At 41.8% G+C, this 21,462-nt stretch overlaps 1 protein-coding gene across 6 annotated transcripts in view; it reads right to left on the reverse strand.

Annotated features, from left to right (window-relative positions):
* Nucleotides 1-14,499, reverse strand: part of CSMD3 (CUB and Sushi multiple domains 3) — a 621,549-nt gene extending 607,050 nt beyond the window's left edge. For 4 of the 6 annotated variants that reach the window (XM_027684441.1, XM_027684440.1, XM_027684437.1 and 1 more), the window contains exon 1: nt 13,618-14,499. In XM_027684441.1, coding sequence (XP_027540242.1) covers nt 13,618-13,795 — 178 coding nt within the window. In that variant the 5' untranslated portion in view covers nt 13,796-14,499. The remainder of the gene's footprint in view (nt 1-13,617) is intronic. The other 2 variants (XM_027684439.1, XM_027684438.1) reach the window with 1 other exon arrangement.
* Between the last annotated feature and the right edge of the window lie 6,963 nt (nt 14,500-21,462).

Raw genomic sequence — 21,462 nt, forward strand, 5'->3', positions numbered from 1 at the left:
AAGATTGAAAAATGAAGGTTAAGTTAAACTTTTAAGCATCACTGGCTGCTTTTACAGTTCCACAGAGGATACTACATCTTTCTTCAAATAATTTTTTTGTCACTGCTGCCTCCATAAGTGGATGTCTGGAAGAAAATATAGCATTGCTACAGTTTAGCATTTCCAACATAAAGTTCCTTTTTTCCTCCTTTTCAGAATTTATATATTTAACTCCATTGTGAAAGATTAGACAGATAAAGAAGCTTTCAGCAGAATCACAATACAGGTAATTATTGGGTCTGTCATCATTTCCATTATGAACTCCATTTAGTATTAAGGGCTTAGCATTTTTCCATCATTTCAGAAAATGTCAAGCTGAAAGCTGGCATGCAGATTAGCAGCCTGGATGCAAATTTGTTTACACAAAATATTTAAATCTGCTCAGCTGTTTTTGATTTAGAGATCAGCCAGAAACTTTAAACTCTCAGGGTTTCTCATGTGTTTCTGCCAAATTTTAGACCAAATAACAGTTAGAAAAATGTGATTGGTTACCTGTTGACGCTGTTTCTTCTAAAATTTTGATATTATTTAAGCTTTAAAATGGATTTTAGATTTTCGGTTCATCTTGCAACTCTAGTCTTTCTCCTGCCATCTTTGTAAATGAATGATGATTTAGAATAGGATTTGAAACGATAATAAAACATGATACCAATCTTAAAGTCTGAATCACTCACTTACCTTCATAACACAGTGAACAGAAAAGGACCAAATCCTGTAAGGTTTTTGAGAGTGTCAGTAACTTAGCCACCTAGATCTAATACTATTTTAGGGTACTATGAATAGTTTAAACAGTTTTGAATATTTTGCCTTTTTTATCAATCTGCTCTGTTCTGCTAAAAGTCAATGACAAATCTTCTTTTCAGTTCAGTGGGAACAAGCTCTAAAATAATCTACTGGTAAATATTTCAATAAGGTTATAATTGAATGGATGATCACTCTTATTCAAAAATACACTTCTCACTTGAGAAGTAAGAAGCTTTGAGTGGGAAGACTTACAGCCACCAAGCAGCGTGAAATAGAAACACTGTTAGAAACATAAATTGAGCCATCAATAGAAATGAGATAGAAAAATCGTATTGTCAGGTAGGGGAAAAAAACACAATGAGATTGTAAAATAAAGATATTAAAGTAGTTAATAGGCATATTTAAAATACTGATAAAGAGATGGGAAAACAAAAAAAAAATGTTACAACTTCAAAAAAAATGCACAATCATCCAAGTAGGCCAAAGAATATGAACCTTGCCCAAAGCAATCTGTGAATTAAAAGCCCTAAAAAAAAAGTATGGCACAAAAGAGATGGTGCAAGTAACTCTGTGCACATGAAGCATGAAGGAAGCAGACGAAACAATTGATCAGCTAAGTTTGGCTAGAGGATGATTACCAACAGAACACTCTGTACTGGCTTAATAACATGAAAAAATAAAACTTATAAGAATGAAGAAAACATTATTCAGAAAATACCACAGCATTAAAGTACACTCATGTATTCAGAAGTGATGATTCAATGCTCATTGTATTGATTTTAAAATAAATGATCCATTTTCCTCACAGTTACCTCAGATTTACCCTAAATTCAAGCAGGTAATTCATGTTTTCTTAATAATTACAAAAGTTCTGCTGAGCAGATTCTCTCCTTAGCTGGTATGTGACACACACTGATTCTTAGATTAGACATTTGTGTTAACTCAGCTGTCAATGGATTTCAAAGAGATGATGAGTACAGGAGGCCCCAAAGGGAGCAATTTGGAACAGAACCTTTCACAAGTCAGATACACAGCAAACTCCCCTGATTTCACTGAAATGCTCAAAGTCAATTGGAACAAGTGAGTAACAGTATTCCTACAAATCTAGGCCTGTTTTACCATACGTGATTTTTTCTTCCCTCTTCTATTTAATTTTTTTTATTAATCTACAATATGATGTAGAATCCAGAGTCCTGACTAGTCTGTTATGGTCATACCATAATGATGATATTGGTGAAGGATACAGGAGTTATATTACATCTGTAAAATTTCCCTTACTATGTCACATGGACAGTTTAACTGTATACACTGGAGCTTGAAAAACCAAGAAGATATATCGTTTCCAAAATATACCAAGTATCCAAATTTTAACTATCTGAGTCAATACTGTTTATTTATACACAAGTAAGGATGTTATCTTTCTGTTGCTATTAGGTTTTGAACTTTTTTAATCATGTGTTTTGAAGTTTTTTTGTTTGGGGTGAATGGGTATTATTTTGGTTATGAAAAAATAATCATGTAGAAGTCACAGTATACTGAAGAATGAAAAGAAATATAACTGAAATACCACTCTTCCAATCTTGATTTGGTGCAGATGATATAAAATCCAAAGAACTCTCTGAAAAGTCAGTAAGTAATCTATGACTGTAAAGCTGGGAGGATATTTCATTTCCTAGCATATTACACTCACACGGTTATTACTTTAGGCCAAAAAAAAGGACTTTACAAATGACATGGAAACTGAAGAGAACTTTCTATATTTTACTGCAGGCTTTATGTTTTTGGGACTTCTCCAGCCGTACTTGTGGAGTGGGAAGAGAATTTGGGAAGGGAGCCCAGAAATGCAGAGGAGGCTGGATAAACTGGGAAAAATTACAGGAGCTAGCTGATGAGCTAGAATTTGAGTGTAGTAAAAATATATAGATAGAGCTTAGAAGAATGGTGTTTTTTCATGGGTAGCTTAATTTAAAACTAGTTGAAAATAGTGTAGAGACTCATACAAATTTCAATTGCCTGCAACTGTAGTACTAGAGAGATTTAGTTATTTTGAAAGCATATCCTTAGGAAAGTTGTGGAGGTAGGCATGCAGGAGTCAGCAACACCATTGAACTTGTATATTAAACACATTGCTATTTCAGATAAATAGCTTTGAAAAGCATATGTTTGTCAGGATGTTTTCAAAAATGACTGTGTCTTACATGGTTAATTGCTGCAACTTTCCACTGCTGACAATGAAAATACCAATAAAATATATCCCAATTATTTGTCAGGTGAAAAATATTATCCTTTTGTGAGAAGACATTGGAGGTTCTGCTCACACCATATCCTTTATAAAAAACACAGAAATGCTATTGCTTTTCTAGTATCTAGACTATTTTTCTTTCCACTGAAATGGGTTGAAAATTAGACTTTCACAAGAATGATTAAGTAATTGGGAAGAAAATTAGACCACCGAAGAACTATAGTAACATTCAGATTCTTTAAATATATCTATAATTGCTATAAGGAGAATATGTTTGCATTTAGGATATATGAAAGTTCATGAAACAAAATGTATGAAAACCTCTAAAGAAATATTCTCCCAAATGTCAGAGGTATTTTATTTTCCTGGGAAGGAGTTGACAAGACTGAAATAAAGGGTAAAGAGGTGATATTACCAAAGCCTCTAAAGCTAATAAATATGACAATCATGTGAGGGATATTTCAAAAGAGCTTGAAGAAAGGGGCAGCTATTGAGAAGAATTATGAAACAAAGTGGCAGATATGCTGAATAGTAATGTGGAAACGAATAGGTAATGATGTTCTCATTTGTTTTTAAGTTGAAGGTGACACCAAGAAACCGAGGACTGAATAGTCAGTTCTCCTCTTTCTGCTGTAAGAGGACATCTTTTAAGCCCTTCAAGTGTAAAGTGTTGATTTTTTTTTCTCAGTTCCAGGACCCTTTTCTGAAGAGTAGAATTGAAGAGGAAATCTTTTAGCAGTTTCATGTGAAATGATTTAGTAAATAATGGGAATGCTCTAGAAGTTTTAGCCATTTTGTAACAGTTTGAAGAGGGAAGGATTGTTGCCTTAAGCATTGCTAAAACATTCACCTGATAACATACAATTTGTATCATGTTACTTCAATATATTACACTGATAAAAATTCTCTAATCAGGTGACCACTTTTGTGAGCACTATATTGATGCAAAGATTTTTGAGAAAATATCTTGCCCTTTTATTAAGAATTACGAATTATATGTATTTCTTCTCTTGTGGTCATTAAAATTAGCATGTCATGCATGGTAGTCATCTCATCCCTTGGCAGTGATGAGTTAACAGCTGGACTCGATGATCTTAGAGGTCTTTTCATACATAACCGGTTCTGTGATTCTATGCAACAAGCATTGCTAAAGTCAGTAGGAGTCATATGACTGAAGCACCAGTTACCATCGATGTATTCAAGGGAAATCACACAAGGTGGGCCTAATCATGAATTAAACATAGTTTCCTCTTGATATAACACACAGTTACAGATGCCTGCTACCAGAAGTGCTGGAGTGTCTGTGTTCCTGCATGCACCTGGAGATGCAAGAAAAAAACATCTATTACCACAAGCTGATTGACTTGATCATGTGAGGTGGCCAAAGACCTATTCTTTTTCTCCCTCCACTTTTGTTTAACCAGGTAGGCTTTCCAACAGTCAGGATTTGGACCCTTGTTTTATACTATATTTTAGTTCCTGCGATTTTGATTCAGCATGTTAGATGTATTTAAACTAAGACAGTGGCAAAAACAAAGAATGTGCTAGAAAATAAATACAGTAAAATTAATGTGGAAACTTCCCTATTTTGTGCTTTGGTTTTGGTAGCTAATTCAGCATTTTCAAATGTAACTACATATGGGAATATATGATAACCCAATACAAGTAAAACCAACTTGCATTATTAATTAAATTTGAAGCATTCTAAACTGAAATCTCTTTTATCAGTTCCTCCTAGTTCTTCTGCAGCCATTAGCAGACTTCTGCAGATTCCAGAATGTTTCACAAGAAGACAAAAAATTAATATGGAATCTTGAAACCAGGTTATAAAATTGCTGTAATTCATCCTATGTCCTGACATGAGTATTCTGTGGTGCTAAAGACTACAGCTGACACTGCACCAGCACACTACCATTACACCGAACCCAGTGGAGTGATCCTCAGAGGTGCTGACGTGACCACCAATAAAATGTGGAAAGAGCATTTTCTGACTGTTTCCAAATATAGAATTTATTTTCCCATAATCATAAGCAATTTACTTTTGTAATCTTTAAGTTTATAATGTGAGTTTTCCAAATAGTACTTTCTAATGAAAATTTCTAGTGTACTGTGAAATACATGGCTTCTGTTACAATTAATATTTCTGAGTCAAACAAAGTATTTGTACAAAAAATTCTAACTCAAAACTCAGTACGAAAAGAAACAGAGGCAATTCTACTCTCAAAGGTCCTATTCCAGACTCTCCTTTTACTTTCAATGGGCTCAAACAACAAGCAATTTAGAAGCTCTGTTTTTATCCTGTTTTATAACTTTTATTTAACTTAGGACCAAAGCTGATATACAGAAGCAAAAATGCAACTTTTAGTATAGGCTTTTAGAAGAATAGTTTTAATTAGACTAAGCTTTGGTTCCCAAATAAAACTGCACAGCAATCAAGAAAATAACTATAGTAGACTGTGAAGTTTTCATTTAGGGTCAGATTAAATAGTGGAGGAAAGGTTTGGTAATTCAATTAGTTCCATCTCAACACTATGTTGAAACAAGAAGAATATCTGTACCTTGCATTTATGTGGCTCAATTTTGCTAAGGACTCCAAACTACACTTGCCAGTATCCGCTTGCTGGATTTGAAAATAGTTCTGTAAGAAGATAATGACTGCAGAGGGCTCATTTTAACTGCCACTGAAATACAGCTATCTCTGAGATATATGACAGCCTTTTTAAATGATAAAACCAGTATTAAAACAAACCACAAAGTAGCACAGAAATGTTCTTTTTTTCTGTATTCGAAAGGTGATTAGAGGTTTTCAACCTATAAATAACAGTTTTATAGAAACTACATTTGGTAAAAAGTCCTGAAATCAGTAAGAATAAATATGTCAGTTAAATCTTAATGTGCTAGGATCAGGTTTTAATTGCCGGTTTTAGTTAACTGGTGTTTTTTTTTTTTCATTCAGCTTTCCTCCCTACGTTTCCTCCTAGTTATCACTACTATCACTCTTCTTCTATTAATGAAATCAGTTACGTACTATAGTAGAACTTCATTCTGAGATTGAGAATACACAATAAATTAAGAGGTAATGGATAACTTAGGAAGCCCATAAGTTTCAAGTTGTTACGTGCACCTTTGTAAGCTAACAATGCAGTCGGCTGAATTTCTTCATAACATAACCAAATATAAAGATATAATTTCTACATGTGCATATTATATATGCATGTGTACAGATATGTATATATCTGAGATATATCTCATTCCATGAGAATGAAATCAAATAACTTTCATGCATAAAGACATAAAGCTAATAAGATACGTAAATATGGGAAACAGACAAAATAGAATACAAGGTCAGAAATAGTGATTCAACATCTGTATAATCAGTAATCACTCAATCATTTCTGCCTCAGGCCTCCAGATTCCTTCAGTTCTATTGCAAAGATAATCTGTGTTATTTACAGGCCTCGGGAGGAGAGAATTCATCATGCCATGAATGCTTCTGTGGCTAAGTTACTTACAGTTATTTTCCTTATTTCTATGATACAATGAAAATATGATACATAACACTAAGATGTATTTTGTGGAATCTAAGGGAAAATGGGCAGTCTGTCCTTCTATGTCTGTCCTGTCTGCATCCCATCTTGTTGTTCAGTGACACAGACCTATGAGGACCAGCCCTGGTGGAATTCCTTGTATGCTATTTTCCAATACTTTGGAGCTCACTCTCTTTGAGTAACACTGTTCCTAAATCTATAAACTTGCCCAACTAAGATTTCAGACCCTGAGAAGGACATGATGAACTTCCACCACTTCCTTCTTTGACATTTATAACAGTACTCAGCATTTGTAATGCTGGAATTATGAAGCCATAGTAAATCTTACACGATCTGTGAGAGTAAAGCAGTGCAACCATGAATGCAAATCTGTCCAGGAAAGGTAAACAATTAAATGTAAATATGTACAAATGTAAATGGTGTGTCTGTTTGTGTATGCTTATTTTACATAATCTTACTTACAGTCCAATATGATTGTCCATTCCATTTCCCAGAAGAAAAGCTGGATATTGGCAAGGAGATCTTCAACATTTCCTACTACTACTACTACTACTACGTTTTTTTTCTTGAAACAGGCAGGTGAAAACCTGTACATTACATATCATGCACCCTTCTATTTAGGTCCAAGATAATTGCCAAATATTGTCTCTTGAATTTTGGATAAAGGCAAGTATTTAATTGAGAAGGAAACATTCATCTGTGAAGTTGTTTTAAAGGCACCTGTCTAAAGCTCATAAGAGTTCTGGAATTTTGCAGTAAACCTTAGCATGGAAATTATATAAACAAAATAATGAGGTAAAGTCTACGGCCTTGTAATAATTACTTTTATCAGATACCTCTCTGATTTGTTACTTAAATATTGCTTCTTCAAGTATCTCATGCCTTAAGAGCTGTCTTAAAATCGCAGAGGTCTAAGGAAAAAACAACAATTAGACCAAAATTTCTGTTCTCTGACTGCTCTTTCCTGGGAAGTTGCTTTGGAGTAACTGCTAAGCTAATTTCCCACAAAGGCTTTGTTCTGTCTTTTCAACCTTAACCATTATGATAAGAAATACAAGCTGAATGATTACACATCAGCAGGAAGTTTAATCTGAGATGTCATAGTCCTATTGAATTAGAATTGAAGTTTCCTATTAGTGGAAAAGGAAAAAAAAAAAACAAACAAATTTTACAGCAGATCATAAAGCCTTTCTTATTCCTATCATTCCAATTTATCAGATTCTGCAGAATTAATATTTTATATATAATTTTGTTTTATAGATGTTTTCCTTTATTTATACTGTCTCTCTCTGTCTCAGCATCATAATGATGGAATCACTTGGCCGTGCTTCAGAGGTGCTAACTTGTTCCCCAGGCTCTTACTGGAGCCAGCTGAAATTGTAAATGCTCAATACCTCTGAAAATCAGTGTGTCCAAGACACTTGCTTTTAAAAAGAAAAGGATACAAGGCTATGTTATTCTTCATAACATTTTCTCTGAAAAGATGTTACAATCATGCAAATTGAGCCATCCCCACAGGATATTTCAAAACCTTTTCAAATTTCTTTGAACAAGTATGTGCTTTTCTTTCTCGTTACTAAATAAATGTGGATTCAATGGTTTCAAATCTCCATTTTTTGGGGTTGACCTTCACAGTACATCAACAACACTGGATATAATAAAACCGATTTTATTACAAGTGTTCACATTATTCAGTGCTTTCAGCCAAACGCAGAGTATAAAGAATGAAGGATATATAAGAATGCAACGGTATGGAAGGGAAGGGGATGGGGAAGAGAAAGGTGAAGGGAGAGGGGAAGAGGAAGGTAAAAGGTAAGGAAAAAGGGAAGGGAAATGGAAAGGGCAGCAGAATGAGAGAGAACAGGCAAATAAGTGGAGCATGGGCCAGTCCATGCCTTTTAAATTAAATGTGATGTTTCAAAAACAGCATCTAGCTTGGGAGACCCAAAGCTGCTGGCTGCTGAGATCCAGGATGTGCTAGTCACTCTACTTGCTGTGTTTCTCAAATCTTTCATTTAACTGCTGCTACCAGTCACAGTTGAAGATAAAGGGCACTAAGCTAGATAGGCAATTGATCCTGCTTGACTTGTTGCTCAAAAACACCCACCCCACACACACAAACAAGTAAAAAACCGTAGGTAGACTACAAGTTCCTGCTATGTTTATTGCACAAGAGTCTTGAAAAAGGAGGGATTTAAAAGCACATCCACGGAATTCTGTAAGTCTCCTGAGCTCGTGCTTGCAAATCGAGATGTTGATAACAGAGGTTAAGCTACAACCTGTCCCTCTTCAGCCTGCGTGGCTGCCTGGAGCCCCCCGCTGCTCGTCGAGGAGCGGGCTGGTAGTGCTCAGCGAGCGAGGGGCTATTTCTGTGTGTCAGCAAAGCAAACCAACGAACCGACACCCCTAATGCTGCCCCAGACTTGCCAACAGGAGTCACCGAGATAAAGGAAAGCCAGAAGACCGAAGATTGCATTAAGAAGGACTGCCCGGAGGTGCGGCCGCCTCGGGCAGCTGCGGAGGCCGGTGCCGGGTGCAGGTGGAGGCGCCCGGCGGAGGCTCCTGGCGGGGCAGCCGCCGCTCCGTGCCGGCTCCACCTTGCCACTGCTGCCTCTCGCAATGAAAATGCGGAGACCGAAGGTGAGGTTCCTCTGTGCGGGTCCCTAATGGCATCGGGCACGGGAGGCAAAAGCAGCCCCTGCCGATACTGCTGGGAGGGGTCTTGTGCCTCTTCACTGCCGCCCTGCAGAAGAGGAGGAGGAGCCGAGCGCCAATCGGGGGCACAGCGGAGCCTTGTTTGAGCCCTGAGAAAGGCGGGGGGGAGAGGGGTAACTTTGCCCGCAACCCTGAAGAATTGTGTAGCTTGAAAAAACGGTGAGTTGCGGTGCCCGCTGAGCACAGCAAACCCTGTGTCATCTGCGGGGGCTTATGGCAAAGAAGCACCGTGGAGGAGGTGGGCGTGTGTGGAAGAGTTGAAAAGGAAGGACGCCGTTGTCCCTTCTCCAGTCAGTGTGTCCCTGCCCCCCTGCATAGGTACATACACACAAACACATGAACAAACACACACACCACACACACACAAAGATGCAGCAGCAGCATCGACCATCTGGAAATAAGGAAACCTAAACCTGCTGTTACTCCCCGACCGTTCCCACTTCGGGGACAGAGCCAGCACCTCGCTGCGCCCATCTGCGCCCCACTGAGGAAAGTCATCCGCCAGTAACCCCACACCCATCACCAGTAACACTAAGTCAAGTCACTGGGAAGGAAGCGGTGGGGAGCGGGACTGAGGTGGGTATGGGGGAGAAGGGATACTGCAGAGGTGGCTGAAAGAAACAGGGCACGCTTTGTCCCTGCTAAATATTCCCACATGCCAGGTACCCATCACTGGAAATGGAAATCCTTTTTCTCATCACTTCTTCTGTCATTCTGAGCCATTTAAAATCTCAGTGTTTCATGTCCCTTTCATTTTGAAAGCTGCCCTTGTTCCGCTTGTCACAACTGCAAGAGGGGAACGGAGGAACAACAGCAACGGCAAAAGCTTCATTTTAGCCAGGCAGACAAAAGAGCTGACCTTGGTGCTCTCTGTCTTGGAGTGAAAGCTAAACAGAAGAGAGGGAGAAGTCTTGTGGTCATTTTGCCCGATTTCCTTTCTGATTTCCTTCCACTAACAGACCGCAAGCATTTTCTTTTTTTTGGTGGAGGGAGGTGCCAAACCGAAGGGATGCAACTATCAGTCATTCCTCTCCTAAATCCCAGAAGGCAAAGCTCACTGATGCTGCCTAATTTTTTCCCCCCTCATTTATGCCCTCTCTTTCCCTTTCTGTAAGGGAGTTGACAGTGGAGGTTTCCTATCCTTAGTCCTCCAAACTTGGGTTTTTATCTCTCGTGCCTCAGTGGTGCTTGTCATTTCTCCCATGGTGGGGGAGTGAGGGAGAAGGGGAAGGAGCTTTGCTGGGTGTCTCACACATCTAAAGGGAAGAGCACAAGATTCATGACCCCCTGTAGCTGGCCAGAAATCACTCTGCTTGGCCTTTTCTAAGGTTGGGTTGTGGATTTGTTTGTTTTAATGCCTTCTGTGCCTTCTCTCAATTTCCAGTGGTGTCATTTCCTTGCTTTTTTACTCCATGTATATTCAAGGAAGATTTTATGGGAGATTGTTCCAGGGCATGATGGGATATTGTGTAAGCAAGGTTTTCACTGAAGAAAGTACAATTCCTTTTTACTTTAGCTTCTCATATCACCCCTTCCTCAGAGGTTCCGACAGTTTCCTTCCCTCTATCTTCTCTTACTTTCTTCTCCCTTTTCTAATCCCTTCCAAGTACTGTTGCAAGGTACCAAAGAGGCATGAATTTATAGATAAATGTGAAGGGGGTTTTTTTGTTTCTATTAATACATCCCAGGAGTGCTTAATTAATCAGATATGAGCATGGTTTCTTAAGCATCCTGAGATAGTTTGACACTTGTAACACTGAGAGAGCTGTGGATCGAGATTGGAGAAATGGTGACAGGACAATGACAAAAGTAGGAAGGGCCTGAGGGGCAGATATCAAGCAAAGCTGTGGAAGTGATCTCGATGACAGGAATGTCAGCAAGAGTTTGGGTGTTATGATGTGGTGCTGTAGACCAGCAGAAGTGTTTAAGCAGGAAAGGCTATGGGCTAGAGCTTGTGGAGGTGGGGTGTGGGAAAAAGGCCTTGCCAGGCAATGGTAAAGCAGATGTAGAATCTGGGGAGTCATCTTGCTCCCAACATCAGGAAAATGGGCAGGTATTCATTCATTGTTTGCCTCTGCTTTCTGGGGACACAACTGTGTGCTGAGACAAAGGGAATGTGAATCGAAGTAAAATGCTTTCATTCATGGGAGTGGGGAAGAGAACTAAATATAAACGCCCAGAATAGATGCTGTGCTGCAGTGAGTCTAAGCCAGCTCTATGGAACTTGGCTGCCTAAAGGAACCTACAGCCAGGATGTAAAATCTGACCTACTGGCTCTGCAGTTTCTGGGAGAAGTGCCCCACTCGGAGGGAAGTCTATGGAAACTGCCCTCGTCAGCACCTGGAAACCTTAGGCCCTGACAATGAGGAGAAAGAGAAAGGGACAGTTTTGCGAAGCCCGTTTTTTTCCTCTTTTTCTTGGGCTCTTTCTGGTGCTTCATCCCAGCTTTTGCCCTCAGTGCCCAGCTTTTTTCCTTCCCCCACCCCCAAGGGCAAGCGAGGCGGCTCTCAACAGGTGCTGGGGAAGCCGCTCTGCTCCCGCGGCCGCGCCAGCCCGTCCCTCGGTCGGATGCTGCCGCCCCGCGACTCTCGCTCACAAAGCAGCCGCCTCGGAGCGGCTCCGGAGCCCCCGCTCGCCCCCGCACCGCGCCCGCGGGGCGCCGCGGAACGCACGGCGCGCCGGGCCGGCCGCCAGCCCCGGGGCTGACGAACCCTGGCACCCGGCACGGAGAACGCGCTAATGGCAGGGGGCCGAACCAGGGAAAAGAAATGCCCCCAAAGCCACGGGTCTGCGCTCATAGCAAAGCATCTCCAGACCGGGGCAGAGCGCTGGGAGCGGCTCCCTTCAATAGATGCAAACAGAGAGAATGTGCCTGTAATTAAAATGTGCATAAACGTCGCAGGTAAGCCCCCTTCGCCTTGGATACCCCGCGTCAGGATAACGTGGGATGAGGTAAAAAGCCCTCGACACCCCTCTCCCCGTGAAACGCGAAATGTCTTTTCCACGCGATGCAAATTGGGGGACAAGCAGCTGCAAAGCTCTACAATAAACTGTTTCATCCAAGCCAGAGCCAGCTCGGGAAGGCACGCCTTTGAATGCCACCCCCCCCTCAAAACATCTTCTTCCCACTCGTGCAAGCAACCTCTGTAGGCGATAACCAAGTCTAAAAACTCGGAGAGGATCGATAACGTCTACTAAATATTCTGGGAGTGTATGAGTGTGGCAGGGAGGAGGGATGAGGAGGGGGATAAAAGGGTGATTAATCGGATATTAATCACTGGCCACAAACAAGGGGAGATTATTTCGGGTAGGCAGCCGACTGTTGGGAGTTGCAGAATAGATCCTTTTACTGAAGGCACGCGTGATGGGATCGGCACTCCACTGTTTAGCGATGCCTGTGTAATTCTGCAGGTGCACATTATTCAAGCCACATATTTCTTCTTTTCTCTGTGTGTAGCATTTCCCTTAACTGTCTGCAAGCACAGACTTAGTGGAGATATTTATGCCGCTAACTAGACATTTCCTTTTTACTCTCCTTTCATGAACACAGAAGCAAGAAGAAAGCAAAATAGCCCCTGTCCCGGAAAAAAAAAAAAAGAGAGAGAGACAAAAAGCCCAAGCCAGAACCCCTCACATACATCAGGGAAAAGGGACCAAAGGAGGAGAGAGAAAAGGTGTCGATCTTTGCACCCAGCGACAGACCATGCCTTCAAGGCTGAATTGCCAACGCACCTTTCCGACAGCCTGGGAGCCCTGCATGCGTACAGACAGCCGAGCGTGAAGCGCATTTCGGGCTGTGAGACGGCTACGCATACGCTGGGCTCCCCCGTAACTTTCCCCACGCAACGGGTTAAACTAATAAGTGCATCGATACAGGCATTCCCGCAAAGAGCCCGCTGCTCGACCGAAAACCAGAATTGTAGGTAATCCCCCCTCCACCCCGCACGATTATCATCGTCACCTTAAAAAAGTCATCCCGTGGGATTTGTTTGAATATACACTAGTTAGAGGCTATATGAACCAACTCACGTCTCCGTTTGAGCATACTGCAAGAATATTTATTGAGCTTCAGCTCAGTCACTGCATTGAACGCCAGCCCTGGCAAGCAAATACATGTTCTATCTCCGAAGAGAGCTCTGAATCAACTCCTTCTTTCCTCCCCGCTTTAGCGATCGTTTATAAATTTCCATTGCAAAGTACCCAGGATAAAAATATAAAATAAGAGATAAATATATTTTGAAATACCCCTTGGTGTAAGGCGAGATCTTGCAACGCCCTGACCGAAAGCAAATGGACCCCTAAAAATATACCCCTCAAATACTACCCTACCTTTCACACACGAAACCATCAATAAAAAGACGAGGTTCCAAAATGTAAATCCACTTTTAATCTCCATTTTCTTCACCAGGATGAAGTCCAGCCGGCCACATTTAGTACATCCCCTTTCCCAAAAGTCTGCTAATTTCGATTCCTTTGCACGGATTCCCCCTCTGCAGATCCCTTTCATATTATTCTTGAGAGCTCTTAATTCCTATTCCTCGGCCAGGCGCAGCGGAGTTGTTGCTGTTGATGGTGCGCGGTCACAGCTCGGAGTGAATGGTGTTTCTGGGATACCACAGCAACCTTGACGAGGACTCAACCATCTCTCCAACGGGGGCACAAAGTCTCAGCTACTCTCGATCGTGTCTTTTCCTTCCCCCACCCCCCCCGCTACCCCAACTCCCTGCACAGCCGAAACCCACCACAATCCTGGCTCCTTACAGCATCCACCGGGAGCCACGGGAGAGCACCTCAACGCTCAGACGCCCTCATCAATAAACTCCAAACAGTATTTGCAGTCGAGACTCTCCCCCCACCCCCTCGTTCCCTCAAGAGGATCAGTTCTGCCTGGGAGAGCGGCTCGGGAGATAACGGAGTGGCAGGTCCCCCCCCGCCCGGAGGAGCCTGGGGCGGCCGGGCTCGCCCATCCCGATCGCTGCTGCCTCGTTATTAATCACGCACGTGCGGTGCCCGGGGCTGCTACCGCCGCACAGCCCCCACCGCCCGGCCCGCCCGCGCCCTCGGGCACACACCCGGGGGGGCGCGGGCTGATGGCTCTGTGCGGGGACGTTAATTACAGGCCGAGCGCCGCGGGCGCGGTGGGGGGAGCGGGCATAGCCCCGCTGCCCGTGCGCGCAGCTGAGGGGGCTGTTTGCCACGGCGGGCGGGGTAAGAGGGTCCGACACTGGGGCTCCGCGGGCGGGGCGGCGGCTCCCGGCGGGCCGGGCCGGGCCGGGCCGGGCGGGGAGCGGGGGCGGCGCGGCCGCGGCTCCACCAGAAGAGCGATGGCGCCACCTACCGGCCGCGCCGCCGGGGCGCGCCGCTCCGCGGGGGCGGGGGCGCCGCTCGGGGGGGGCCCGGCGGGGGGCGCTGAGGGGACCCGGACTGGCGCCCGCGCCGGGGCTTCCCTGCTCTGCCTTGAGTTGCTCTGCTCTGCCCTGCTCTGTCCGCCCAAACACTGCGCCAGGGCCGCGGGCGGCGGCTTCCTGCACTGAGGAGGGGGCGGGCAGGCACCGGCTGCGGTGCGGGGGCGTGCGGGGGTGCGCACGTCGGCGGCGGTGCGGGGGTGTTGTCCCGCGTGCGCGGGGGCGGTGCTGGTGCATTTCTGTGCCTGAGGGGATGTGCGCTGTGCCGGGCCCCGTGGTGCGGGTGCATCCGCCAGGGCATCGTTTGTCGGTGCGTGCGGGGGAGGTTTCCTGGGGGCGGCAGTGTGTGTTTGGGTGCGCGTGTGCCTGTGAGGTTTTTGTGCTGGCACGTGTGTCTGTGTGAGCGTACGTGTGTGTGCTCGCGTGTGCTGCCGTGCTGAGCGTGCGTGCACGTGTGCACACGTGTGGTGTGTGATGTGCGTGTGCCTCTGTGTGTGTGCATGTGGTTGTGTGATGCTGTGCGTGTGAGGGCAGGTGTGTGCACACACGTGTGTGTGTGTGTGTGTGCGTGCGTGTGTGAGAGAGAGAGAGAGAGAGACAGACAGACAGACAGTGTGCATGGATCCTTTCCAGTGCATCTGCATATATGTACAAAATACATGTATTTTGTGTGTGTGTATGTGTTCTTACACGTGTCTGTGCCTCTATGACATGCTTTTGTTTTGCATGTGTGTGTGCATGGGTTCTTTCACACAGGCGTTCATGGAGGTTTCTGTCTGCATGTGTTTGCATGGATGTGCATATGGTCCATGTGTGCACATGTGCCCATGTGCGAATGCATAAGTATAGTCTGAAGAGCTCATGGACGCAAGTGCGTGAACTGGGAAATTTTGGCAGCCAGTCACAAAGCATGGATCTTTGCAGACGTGTCCACACAGAGGTTTGCATTTCCCTATGTTGAACAGCGTATGTGTGGGAATTGTATATGCAGGAATTGTATGTGCGTGAAGTGCAGTTGTGGAAAGATGTGTCCTGGTTGCAAACTGTTTTCAGTTGTGGTGTGGATGTGATGTGAGGCTTTCTATATAGGTGTAGATGCGTGTATGAATTTGTATGAACCCATAGTTTTATGGCTTATATATACATGCAGTAGTATCACAACATCGTAAGTAATAATATTGAGGAAACATTAAAAAGTAATGATTCATCCTTTACTCCCGAAGCACAGTGCAAAAGAGGAAGTTTGTATAGCCGTAAGTCTGCTCCCACGTGGGTATCAGAGTGAGTGGTATGTGCCCTCCTTCCACCTGTACTTAGAACCATACCCTCTTTTAGCGAGGCCAACAGCAATTCACAGAGTGTGGCTCTGCATATGGCTTGCTGAACTCGCCTCTGTAACTGTAAGACTGCATGTAGCTGGTGTGAGAAAAGAATAACTGCAAGTGCTGACACTAACCAGCCCCATCGGATCCATACAGGTTTGTTTACTGGGGAAAAGCAGAGGTATATATTTCACAGCCTTGTGTACTGTCTACAGCCTACTCTTGCAGACACATAAGTCTTGGAGTGTGACTGTTGTAATTGAAACTTGGCGGGCCTGTTCCCTTCCTCTGCAGCCGCACAAGAATGTGTTCACACAAGTGATGTGAACCTTGTGCTGGTGTTAAAGGCAGTGCCATGTTAGGATCAGCTTTCTGACAAAATTTTGGTGGTCCCGGGTTTAGGTAAAGTGGAATGGGTAAAAATCAGTCTGTTCAAAACCTGCCTACTGTATTCATTGATTCTGATATCTATCTCATTACTGTATACATGTATTTACATTTATGCATGTATGAGTGCGTGTAACTGGAATCTCTTTTTCAAGAGAAATTCAAAACTGGAGACCTGTGCTTTCAGAATATCATAGATGGCCTCTAGTATTCATCTTGTTTTGTTACATGACTGGAATAAAATTCTGCCCCTATTCCCTCGAGAACACTTTCCAGTTCTGAAATTCAAAATCCTCTTTGGGTAAATACAGTTTTGGAGGATAAGAAATAGATATTGAAGACAGACTTATTGTTTCTAATTCATGCGCTGCACTGTTCAGTACTTCAATACCTGACATATTTAGAGGGCTTATTTTGATGACATTAGAAGTCATGTCTGTTTGACATCCAGCAAGATTTATGCTGTGTTTTATCTGTATTACTTCTGAAAATGAAATTTTGGCTCATCAGATGTTAAATGTGAATGAAGAAATGCTTACATTTAAAAATGGGATGCCCAAGGATTTTTTGTGGTGAAATTCCTACTAATTTTCAAAGACCGTTAGGTTTCCAAGTAATTTAAATGCATTTTAAAAATAGCACTTCAGCTACTAAAGCAAATGTTAGACACATTTTGGTAGTATTAATGCTAGGGACTCGTTTGAATTTCTTTATAAAATACTCCCCACCCCAACCCTCCACTACTGTAATGTTGCATTTTTCTTGTGATTGATTTGTTGGTAAATAATAGCATCCCGTAACCTTCTGAGTGATTCTGGGTTCAAGCTGTTGATTATGCTGTATGCTTCATATTGTGTCCTCTTTCTCCTCTCTCTTACTTTTCCGTTCTGCTTTCCTTCTCTCTCTTCCCTCCTCCTCTCCTTCCTCCCCTCTGTTTCTTCTTTCATTCCTCCCCTTCTCTTCTTTCTCTCTTTCCTTCTTGTGCTCCCTTATGCTGTTTTTCTTCCTCTCTTTGTGTTTTACTTTCTCTCCCTCATTCTTTTTATTTCTCACCCTCTTTTTTTTCCACTTTGTCCTCTATCCTTTGTCTCTTTCCCCTCTTTTGGCATGGTCAAGCTTATTGATCATTTGGGTATCAGTCAAGGATGAAAGTGACTTGGCAAGGACCATTAAGTCAATCACTATGATTAAATACTCCCAAGAATTTTAAAATGTGCTGAAATCAGAACTAGACAGATACTTAACTGTCTGACCTGTCAGGCACATGAACATCAGCAATGCCAGTGGAAGACGTGTATCACAGACCTGACAATGATGGTGCTCCTTCGTGCTATTATTGTTGGATGCTTCATGAGCTGTGATGCCTTGGTTATACTATCTGTAAGCAGGCACTCTTGCCTCAGAATCCCCAAGAAATAAATACAACAAAATAGTGCTGTGGAATAATGTGTTACTATTGGCATTCACATTTCCCCCCTTCACAGTTCCCTGTTCACTTTGTGAAGGCAGATCAAATTTAAGTTTGATAATTACATTACAAATTCCTCCTACATTTTCAGGTGCATTTGTTATTCTTCATTCACTGTCATATACTTTTGTGTAAGGTAGCTGTATTTTGTTAAATAGCTCCTACATTTAGCTCCCAGGTAACTTCGCACTCTAATTGTAGATAGACTGATTGCTTCGCTTTAAGAAATGTGGTGGGGTCTTCTGTGCAAATAATACTGAATAATATGGTACACAATGCTTGCAAGCACGGACAGCTTCTGTAGGCATGTGTAGGCATGTGTAAAGCATATAGGCAGTGATATTTAAAAATGAGTATTTGACTTAGGATAGAAACCTCATTCATTCATATCACATCATTCTTTTGCACGTCCTGAGCTAATGCAGAATGTAGAATATTCGGAATTTCCATAACTTAGTCCCTCTGGTTATAAACCCCAGTATGATTATTAGTCCTGACTCTGACCCTGAACTGACTGCTTGTCTATCAGTCAGAACATTCTTCTCTTATGTTGAAAACAGTTGGAGAGTGTTACAGATATACTGAAAACTTCCATTTCCTCATGCTTTTCAACAGGTGTTGGAGCCCCTCAAGGGAGGTTACAAAGAGGAGGACATGATTGTACCACCCACACTTCAGTCTCTTTACTCAGAGTAGAATAGTTTTCCTGCATGAAACAGATACTGAAGTTCAGATGGAAAAGAGTGAGGTGGAAATTATTTGACAAGTATGGGGGTACTAACATGCTGTTGTTACTGCGACATATTCACAGTACAGGATACAGCCATGGCATGAATATTAAGTATAATACGACCCAAACAATGGAAAAATGCATTAAAGCAAATACAGGGATTGAAATAACTGGAGGGGAAAGTGCCATAATACAGACCTTCTCCTGACTAGTTAAGTTTTCATAAATAAGGTTCTAAGTTGCCTCTAACACAAAATATCTCTGTTCAAGGAAACCGAATAGCAGCAATATCCAAGAGCACCCACTTCAGTTCAGAATTAAAAATAATAATGAAAAAAGAATGTTTCTTTCAAATACACTGTTCACAGAGAGACAGAGATCATATGTTTCAGTATCACAATTAGCTGTGATTTTGTTAATTCCCTGTTAAATGTTCCTTGTATTCTGCTAGAGGCCACAGCTGAAATCTGTTTGGAGAAGAGAGAGAGAATGCAATTTTATTTTATGCAACATTTCCTGATTTAGATATTGTACCATATAACACTTAGTTTTCAAGTGGAATTCAAGGAATTAGTTTTGGTCTACTGCTACCAGATTTTGCTTATCTTAGTGACTAAATTTATTGTGTTGTAACAGTCATGATCAGTCAAGTTGATCTTGGTGTGTAGTTCTGTGTTTGTTTGAGATTTAGACAACTGGCATTCTCAGCAAAAGCTGTCACCACTGTATTGTTCGTCCATTTCTTGTCAGCAGAGTTTGATGATTTGGTCATCCTATAGGTATGTGAAAAGCAGAAGTGTCTGAGTTCTTTACACAGGCAGAATGACTTTTTACAGTGCAATGACATGCAGTGCAACGTTGGGCAGAATTCATAGCTTGATTCCTGTCCTTAGTAATGGAGTGGTGTATGTTCAAATACCTATTTGAACACTGGCTGTATTTCCCCGTAGGTCATGCAGTTTAGGACCTTCAGTCCGTGACCAAAGATGTCAGTGTCTATTCTGCTTAGTGTGCTGTTTTGTTGAGATATATAAGTAGCTCCCAACAATGTGGTAGCTCCCACATGACTGTGATACAGTACAGCATTGGGTAGTGGGAGCTTGCCAAGGGACACCCGAGTGGTCAAAATTTAGAAAATATATTTAATGTGATCATTGCATTGAATACAATTGTTTAGTATGTACTTAAAGGCAGATTATCACCTGGAATTCTGTATGCCATAGACATAAAAAAGGGAATTTCCACAAGAGGGAATGACTGCACACAGTGTCAGTAAACAAAAGAGAAGAAAAGGTAAGTATTGTAGGGAAAAAAGTGTGTTAAGAAATTGCTATGCTTTGTCACTGAAGTAATAAGCACAAGGGAATTGTCCAGAATTACATCAAATATTATCCTTCTGTCATAGTAGTACTACTGCAGTATGTAAAGGAAAAGAAATCAGGAAAGGATGGTGCAGTGCTGAAATAGGAAGGAAAAAAAATGTTTATTTAGTGGATTGAGTAGGTATTAAAGTGGGTGAGCTGGCGGGAAGACATTAAAACATCCTTCCAAATTTTGCTTTTCTGTTTGCATTGGATTGAGATAAAGGTATATTAAACATATCAGTTATTTTACTGTAATTCATTGATAATGAGATGCCATGTATGTACTATCATTCTTCATTGATCAAATCTGAAATGCGTTCCGTTGGTGAGTGTATATTTTCTCAGTAAAATTCTGTTTGTTAGCTGGTGGGGTGAAAAGAATTCTTCATACTAAAAATATTTCTTGCGTCTCAGGTTTTAATTATTTCTGCGACTGTTTTTAATCTGTATTATGTGTTGTAATGTTTTTAATGTCTTTGGTTCTTGAAGTGTGAGGGAAGATAAGCACTCTAGATATCAAATTAATCATTATTCTTAATGATACTTGCAGGAATTACATGTATAAATATTCTGGCATATGCAGGAGAACAAATCTAGCAGACCTCTGTTTTTCTGTTGTTCTTCATGAAGGATTCTCCTTGGCTTGAACAGGAATTCTGTGCATGGTGCTGTAGAAAAAATAAATGTGTAAAATATAAGTAACCTTGACTCTAATTTCAGACTGAAAATTATGTAATGAAAATTATAAGTAATTTGGAGCTAGAAAGAAGACTGGCATTCTGTGTGCCTGCCATATGTACTTTTATAAACACTTAAGATTATAGAGACTGTTGACATTGCAGACAAAATTGATAACCTGGTTTAGAGACATTTTTCTAGACACACAACTAGGATATATTGATGACTTTTTGATGCCATATGCTAAGGTTATAAAGTTATAGATAGGTCAGGAAATTTTGGTAGCAAGTGTTTACAATTACTAATTATGAAGAAAAGACAGGCAAAAATGGAACGTAGGTGTATCTGATGAACAGCTGAGACATTTGATTTATGACTGCATTATTAATTTGTTGCAATGTTCAAGGTAGCCTAGTAAAATATTTTTTTTGTATTATTTAATGTTAGACATTGATCTGAAGCTGGGGGAGGGTTAAAGAAAGTGGGTGGAAAGAATGTTGGACGAGTTTCATGCTATTTTGTTTCAGCTAGATATTTGGTATGCATGAACATAGCTAGACCCTTTTGCTATCTATTTCTCTCTGTACTCCACTCTCAAATGATTTATAATGTTTGAATCCCGTCCCCTGTTTAGCCAAGTTCAGTATTACAGCAAAGAGTATATTGGTGCTGATTTTGAAGAGTGTTTCAGAACCGGCTTTGTCACTTGCTTCTTTTTCTGTATGGGCATCGTGTAACACTTGGAGAATGATGAGCTAAAAGTAATGAGTGTCGATGTGGTGATGCTATAATTTTTTGTGCAGCTTAAAGGCAGTTCTGA

Source organism: Neopelma chrysocephalum, unplaced genomic scaffold, assembly GCF_003984885.1.
Source record: "Neopelma chrysocephalum unplaced genomic scaffold, ASM398488v2 Primary Assembly neopelma1_66, whole genome shotgun sequence".
NCBI lineage: Eukaryota > Metazoa > Chordata > Aves > Passeriformes > Pipridae > Neopelma > Neopelma chrysocephalum.